Source organism: Arachis ipaensis, chromosome B9 (assembly GCF_059453495.1).
Source record: "Arachis ipaensis isolate K30076 ecotype BB chromosome B9, ASM5945349v1, whole genome shotgun sequence".
NCBI classification, from domain to species: Eukaryota; Viridiplantae; Streptophyta; class Magnoliopsida; order Fabales; family Fabaceae; genus Arachis; species Arachis ipaensis.
Genome location: NC_142444.1, coordinates 10,089,842 through 10,097,644, shown reverse-complemented (window position 1 = coordinate 10,097,644; position 7,803 = coordinate 10,089,842). Strand labels below are relative to the sequence as shown.

The 7,803-nt window shown below is 34.0% G+C and overlaps 2 protein-coding genes across 2 annotated transcripts; one reads left to right on the top strand and one right to left on the bottom strand.

Annotated features, from left to right (window-relative positions):
* Positions 1 to 624: 624 nt before the first annotated feature.
* On the top strand, positions 625 to 2,726 carry LOC107619237 (large ribosomal subunit protein eL43). The gene is made up of 5 exons (XM_016321490.3): positions 625 to 726; positions 809 to 848; positions 1,743 to 1,831; positions 1,984 to 2,066; positions 2,429 to 2,726. Exons 1-5 carry the CDS (start codon positions 724 to 726, stop codon positions 2,490 to 2,492), a joined length of 279 nt encoding a protein of 92 aa, XP_016176976.1. The 5' UTR covers positions 625 to 723; the 3' UTR covers positions 2,493 to 2,726.
* Positions 2,727 to 3,339: 613 nt separating this feature from the next.
* LOC148543700 (uncharacterized) lies at positions 3,340 to 4,029 on the bottom strand. Its single transcript, XM_088498668.1, has 2 exons — positions 3,669 to 4,029; positions 3,340 to 3,554 (listed from the first exon to the last, which is right to left on the bottom strand). Exons 1-2 carry the CDS (start codon positions 4,027 to 4,029, stop codon positions 3,340 to 3,342), a joined length of 576 nt encoding a protein of 191 aa, XP_088354794.1.
* Between the last annotated feature and the right edge of the window lie 3,774 nt (positions 4,030 to 7,803).

The following is a 7,803-nucleotide window of genomic DNA, read 5'->3' as shown; positions in this document are numbered from 1 at the left end:
TATTTTTTCTTACCTAAAAACCTCTTTTACACAATAAATTTATGAATAATGCTAAAAAAAATATTTTTTAAATTAATATTGGCCATTTTTTTTAATTATTTTATTTATTTTAAATTATAAACCTTAAATAATAAATTTTTGTTTAGTTAAGGACTAATACGCAGTGAATTTGAGTTCTATTTAAGGATTTATCGCTAGTTAATAAGTTGTTGCATGGACAAAACAAGATTCGAATAATCAATATTGTTTAAGCAAATTAGTAAGTTAATCATTAGATCAACCCCAATTAATTAAATCATAAATAAAAAATCATAGAAAACTAAGTTAGTTTAGGATTAAAGATTTTTAAATCATAAATATTTAATCAGCTAACTTAGTTTCCTATTTCTGTAAATTTATTTATTTATTTATTTTGGTTTCCGCTGTAAATTTATTTTTGAAACGGTTTGTTTTTGCTTTTTTTTTTGGACAGGTCTTGTTTTTGCTTCGGTTTTTTGGACAGGGAGCTCTTTTTTTGCTTGAAATATTACATGGGCCTTCGGTGAAGGAAATGGGCCTTTACCCGAGTCCATATTGGCCCATGTTGATTAACACGATAATACCCTAGTAATAAGGTTTGGCTTTTGCTATATCAGAAACCCTGAAACACCCTCTCATTGCAGCTGCGCAACCAAAAGTATCAGCGTCTTCTCTTCTCCCATCGTTTCTCCCTATCCTTCCAAGATGGTACTCTCTCTCCCTCTCTCTCTCTCTCTCTGCAATAATTTTCTCATGCTCATTGTTGTTTTATTATTTTACTCTTGTGTAGACGAAGAGAACCAAGAAGGCCGGTATCGTTGGGAAATACGGTATGACAAACATTCGATCTTGTCTCTCTCTATTTTTTTCCACTTCAATTTTTGGATCTTTTTAGTTTATTTTTCAAAAAGAGAGCTGCTTCTGTTTGTTGTTGTTCTTATTCGACGGTTGGAAATTAAGGAGGGAATAGTTAAATGTGGATATTTGAATGCATTAAGCTTTTGGGATGGTAAACAATAAGATGGTGTCTGGAAGTGCGTATGCTGCTGGTTGCTTGCGTACATTAAGTATTGCAGTTTTTGTGATTGTTTATCAACTCATTTATAACCACAAATTTCTGTTTTTTTTTTTTTTTTATAATATAGTTTTTAAACACTATAAATGGAAATGATTGGTTGTGGATATGCATTGAGCATGCATTGGATGCACTCTGCATGCAACTATTTTTCATTTTTTAACTGTGTTAAAATTGATTGGTGTACTGGTTTCAATAATACTGTCTTTCTTACCATTATGGAAGAAGGCTCCGATAGAAAATGCATTTCTTCGGGAATGAAAAAAGATAATCGTACTTTGATTTGGTATTTTGGTTTACATTCTTTGACTCCTTGTTCAAAAGTCTTATATTTAGAAATTCCTGAATTTTGTGTTCTCTATTAGAGATTGTCAAAATGAGCAAGAATATTTGTTCAAGAAGTACCATCAATATGTATTTCAGCAGAATACATTAGTTTTTATTAGGGTTAATTGAATGGAAATGGAATGATCAATCTATTCTGTTATCCCTATGCCAATAAATCCAAAGTTATCTGTTAATAGTGAATTATTTCAACTGTCAATGATACTCTATCTTTATGTGCTTTTTCAGTTTGCCCTTTGGGTTCTTTTATGTGTATATGATGTCATATTATTTTGAGTGACATGCTAATGGTCTCGAATTGCAGGCACCCGATATGGTGCTAGTTTAAGGAAGCAGATTAAGAAGATGGAAGTCAGCCAGCACAGCAAATTTTTCTGTGAGTTTTGCGGAAAGGTAATATTTTATTTCGGTCTTCACGATCATTTTATGATATATATATATATATATATATATATATATATATATATATATATATATATATATATATATATATATATTAACAAAAAACCTAATATCGCTATCAATCATGTGCTCATTCTAAACAGTATGCTGTTAAGAGAAAGGCTGTTGGTATTTGGGGATGCAAAGACTGCGGAAAGGTGAAGGCTGGAGGTGCCTATACTTTGAAGTAAGTTGGTCTTACCATAATGTTTTTTTCCTATTGTATTATTTTGCTGACTTAAATATATCTTTGGTCCCTATAAATATAAGTTATATTGGTTTTGTTTCCTTTGGATTTTATTAAACTTTGGTCTCTAAATGCATACTTTAAAAGTACTTACTAGAAGTAAAATTTAGACATGGACTAAAAAATAACTAAGGGAAAATTAGGGACTGAAATGAAAGCAAAATGTTTATAAAGATCCTAATCAAATGATATATTTGATACTAAATGTATATTTCAGCCCAATAAACCTATTTTGCTTTATTCAACAATGGTTGACTATATGAGCGGTTGACTATATGATTTGCTCATATTGTTCTTTACAGCACTGCGAGTGCTGTGACTGTTAGGAGCACAATTCGGAGGCTGAGGGAGCAGACTGAGAGTTGAATACTCAATTATGTCCCAACTTGTTTGCAAAATCTATACAATTTTTGGAACTTCTTTATAATTTGTCAATTTGGTTTGGATAGCTGATGGGGGAAAAGGAACTTTGCAGATTTTTCCTAAGGTGTATCAGAACTGTTACTCGAGAGTCTTAGTGTTATTCACTTTTGTAATATGTTGGTGGATACTGATTTCATTTCTGTTTCAATTTATAATAGGCTAATAGCACCTTTACTATGCTTGGTTGATACCTTTACTATTCAATTTATAATATATGTTTTGTTGATACCTTTACTATTCATTTTTAAGATTAACCTAACTACTATGAGTTGATATATTTGAATTAAACCATATCATTCATAGAACAACTCGTTGCATTCCTTTACTCTTATGCCGTTTAGCACACTGACCTTCATGTTATATTCTAGCCGTGGCGTAAAAGCCACCTTTATACACTAAAGCACACTTTCAATAGTCATTTGAATCATGATTACATACACAAATGGCTGAAAGAAACCGAAAAAGACCCAAGACCCATTTACGCCACTCCCAAATTTCTAGGAGCATTATAATTACCAGCCCAACAATTCAATTCTATCTCCATGGCCTATTTTTAATGGAAAACCTGTGATGCTTGTTTTGCTGATTTTGGTGCATTGTTGACTAAGTCCACACTAGTTGTGGCAGCAAGAAGGCCTCGAGGTAGATGTAATATATGCAAAGAATAATTAGAAGGTGCAGTAGATCAAAGTGAGTATTTTTTTTTTTTTTTTGTGACTGAGCATAACACAAAGAAAAAGGACCTAAGAAAAAAGAGCCGCACTCCTCTCTAATAATAATGTTTAAACTATTAGCGGGGCAACAACCACTCCATGTACACCTGCTTGTTTAAAGCAATAGTCTTATCCATTAAATCAGCCGCTCTGTTTGCTGTGCGCTGGATGAGCATTAAAGTAACTGTCCAATTGCGTTGAAGCATCTCTTTGATTTTGTCAAGCTGATCAGAGTCATTCCTAATCATGCTGGTTGTGTCTCGCGAAATAAGAAGAAACGCATCAAGATTATCTGTTTCACATATGACCTCTTTGCACTCGCAGTCTCAAACCATAACAAGCCCTCTCCAAATAGCATGAAGCTCACAGCAGAGAACACTAGAAAGAGGTATACTGGCAGAACAACCTTTTATCCAAGTTCCCATGCTGTCTCTAATAATATATCCAAAGCCAGCTAATTGCTCATTTTCAAAAATGCTTGCATCGCAGTTCACTTTAAAGACATTCATTTGAGGTGATTCCCAGTTATATTGCAAAGAGGAAGGAATAATATGTTTATGGGTGGTAACGATATTGGAAAAATCTCGAGCAGCATGTTTAGCCAAGTGAACAATTTTCTCCTTACTCCATAGATCATCTTGATGGAAGATGTCATTGTTCCTATCCTTCCAAATCCACCAAAAGGCCGCTGCAAAGAGGAACTCATTTTTATTGAGGTTAGAACGAATCCAAGACGCAAAATCCAAACTAGAATCCACAGCGGTCATTCCCAAGTTTAAGCTAATCCAAATCTGACGAGCTTTTTGGCAAGTCCTAAAGCAATGATTAATATCCTTTAGAGTAAGATAACATCTCTGACAAAAATCAGAAGTAACAATACCTCTTTGAAACCGGTAGCTAGCTGTGGAAATTCCGTTGTTGAAGCAAAGTCAGAGCAGATACTTTATCTTCTCCAGTATTCTCAAGCGCCAAAGTCAAAGCCAATTTTCATTATCATTCCAACCAAATTTCTTCTTCAATAGCCATTCATACCCGCTTTTAGTCGAGTAGGTGAGAGTATTTGAATTTGTCCAAAACAAACCTATTTTATCTCCAACTTGCTTGATAGGATCAAAGAGTCTCAAATCAAGTTTAACTTCTTCCGGAATCATTGTGCAAAGAATATCCCACCGCTAATGTCCATGGTGCCAGACATCTTCTAACTTCAAGTGAGAATCAGAAATGTGCACAAAAGGAACCAAAGTAGCTAGTGTTCCACATGATCACCAAGCATGATACCAAAAGGATTGAGACATCCTGCCTGTACACCAATCAAAACCATCACGAAACTTTTTTATTGTCTTATAAATTGCTCGCCAAGTGCTTGAAACATTATTAGAAAAATTAGGTGAAAAGCAAGAACTCTCAGATAAATATTTTGCTAACATAATTCTTACCCAAAATTTATCTTTATTATGTAGTAATTGCCAAACAAGTTTTTCTAATAAAGTAAAATTTACACATTGAGTATTTCTAATTCTCAAGCCTCCATATTTTCTTGGAGTGACAACTTTGCTCCACTTGACCAAATTTAAGCAACGCTCCCGCACCTTTTCCTTCCACAAGAATTGTCTAAGCACAGAATCAATCTTTTGACAAATCGAAGTAGGAAAAAGAGTCACTTGCATCTGATAAATAAGAAGAGAAGAAGTAATAGATTTAATTAAGTAAAGCTTGCTTGCTCTGTTAAGGAGCCGACCTTTCCAACTAGCCAGCCTATTCTTGATCTTCTTTAAAGAGTCCGAAAAAATAGACCTAGCAGCTTGAGGATAATTAAGGTTCATCCCCAAGTATTTACCTAGGTCACTAGTAAAAGAAATATGAGAAACACTAGACAACATTTCTTTCCTTCTATTAGAGATTTTTCTAGAACAAATAGTTTTAGATTTTTCGATGTTAACCTTCATACCTGAAGATTTGCAAAACAACTCCAAGGTGTGCACAACATTCTGAACTTGATTTTTCTTCACTTTACAAAAAAGGAGGATGTCCATCTGTAAACATCAAGTGAGAAACTCTAGATCCACCTCTAGAAACATCCACATCATCCCAAATACCCTCGTCAACTTGTTTGGAAATGAAGCACGCCAATCTCTCAATGCACAAAACAAATAAATAAGGAGAAATTGGATCTCCTTGCCTGATCCCTCTGCGAGGTTGGAAGTTGTCCAATCTATTCCCATTCCAAAGGATGGAAAGATTTGAGGCCTGAACACAATTCATTACAAGTCGAATAATTAGAGAAGGAAAGCCAAAGGATTCAAGAGTGTGCTGAAGAAAATTCCAATCAACTCTATCATAAGCCTTTTTCTAAATCAATCTTAAAAGTCATAACTCCTTTTTGGGCGATAATAATATTAACAGGTGTTCCTTTACCATGAATAAACCCTCCCTGAGTTGGGCTAACAATCTCATCCAAAAAAGGTCGTAATCTATTAACCAACACTTTAGTCACTAGCTTATAAATTACATTACAAAGGCTTATTGGTCGAAAATCCTTCAATCTAGTTGGAGGGTCGCATTTAGGGATAAGAACAATCAAAGTTTCCAATAAAAAATGGCTTAACGTCTCCCCCTAAGAATGCTTTCGGAACAGTACGCCACACCTCATGACCCACCATATTCCAATATTTCTTGAAGAAAAAAACTTGAAAACCATCCGGCCCAAGAGCTTTGAACGAGCTCATATTATCCAGAGTTTCTTTAACCTCCAACATTGTCACTGATTTAGACAAATTATCACAAGCATCTTGGCTAAGAGATGACATAGGAATTTCTCCTATGCAATTAACCTCAACAGACTCAGTAAAGTAAAAAAATATTTTTGAAGAAATGAACAACCTCTCTTTGCAAAATTTTCAGATCATCAGACCAGGACCCATCACTGACCAGCAACCCATAAATCTTGTTAGATTTTCTTTTAAGGATGGTTTGCATATGAAAAAAGCTAGTATTTCTATCACCATACCGAACCCATTGATTTCTTGACTTCTGGTACCAAAGCAATTCTTTTTGGACCCACACTAGATTATACTCAGCTCTCAATTCCTCCTCTTTGTGCTTCAAAATCGGATCATCATCAACTTCCATTTTCCGTTGAATACAATTCAAATAAGCCTCCAATTCCCTCTTTTTAATAAAAATATTGTCGATGAGTATGATAAGAAAAGAATTTTTCATCGAAAATCTTGTCTAGAATAATAAAGTTTGCCATTATGACTCAATTAATATAATTTTTTTCGAGGTAAATACCAATTCGATATTTAAAAGATTCTTACGCGGATAAAATAGTATCTTAATAATATTATCGACAAAATAGTTCTCGAAAGATTTTAAAAATTGACAAGCGTATTTCTGAATTTGTGGAAGCACATCTCCAATGAAAAAGATGCTGAGGTGGCCATCATATTTTGATAATATGACATATTTTTTTAACTAATTACTGAGTTGGCTTTTATAATTAATTTTTAACAATTACAAGCTGAATCCCTAAATTTTAACAATTAATTTTAGTCCTTTTCTTTCTTTCCTCTTCCTTTTTCTTTACCATTTTTCTTCTTTTCTCATTTGATTTTTTTTTTTTTTTTTCCTCCTCTTCCTTGTTATTATCATTATCATTATCATCTTTTTTTTTTTAAGTTCAATATCACATAATTAATTTAATGACAACAAAAATGACCAATAAAAAAGCTCTCATTCTCAAAGTCAACTTGCTTGGCTTGCCGCATTGTCGTTGGCAATGAAGTCGGGTGCAGCTTGGACAAGGATGAAGGGTGCATGTGTTGTGTGACTCTGGATGTTTGTGTCAAAATCCTAAACCCTATATCGGAAGCAGCTTTTTATTAGTCTAATGCTGCACATTCTCATTCACTATACTTCAATAACATGACAGAAATCCTAGCACGTATTGTGTACGAGGATTGAGTTTAACGTGAATGGAGTGAATTAAAGTACCTGTAGATTGGATTAGTGTTGCTACCTCCACACCTAGTTGGTAGAAGATGGAGCTTAAAGTGTGAACCACCACAATTAATCCGGTGTAGTGGTGTATCACAACCATGCTGTCTTACAACAATGGTAGTTCCCACGAAACCAAAGATTATGAAGCCAGACTCATAAGAGTAGAATTTACGATCACCTGGAACTAATTTTTAAGATTCACCTACCTACTACTACTCTATGAGTTGATATATTTTAATTCCACCGTATCATTCATAGAACAACTCATTACATTTCTTTCCTTTTATGCCATTTAGCACAACACCTTCATGTTATATTCTAGCCGTGGCGTAAAAGCAACTTTTATATACTAAAGCACACTTTCAACAGTCATAAGTCATGATTACATAAACACAAATGGCTGAAAGAAACTGAAAAAGATCCAAGACCCATTTAATTTACACCTCTCCCAAATTTCTAGCCGCATTATACCAACCCAAACTTGAAACCAACTAATATTTATCTGGGAAAAAAACCCATTAAGATAACAGGAAATATACTTA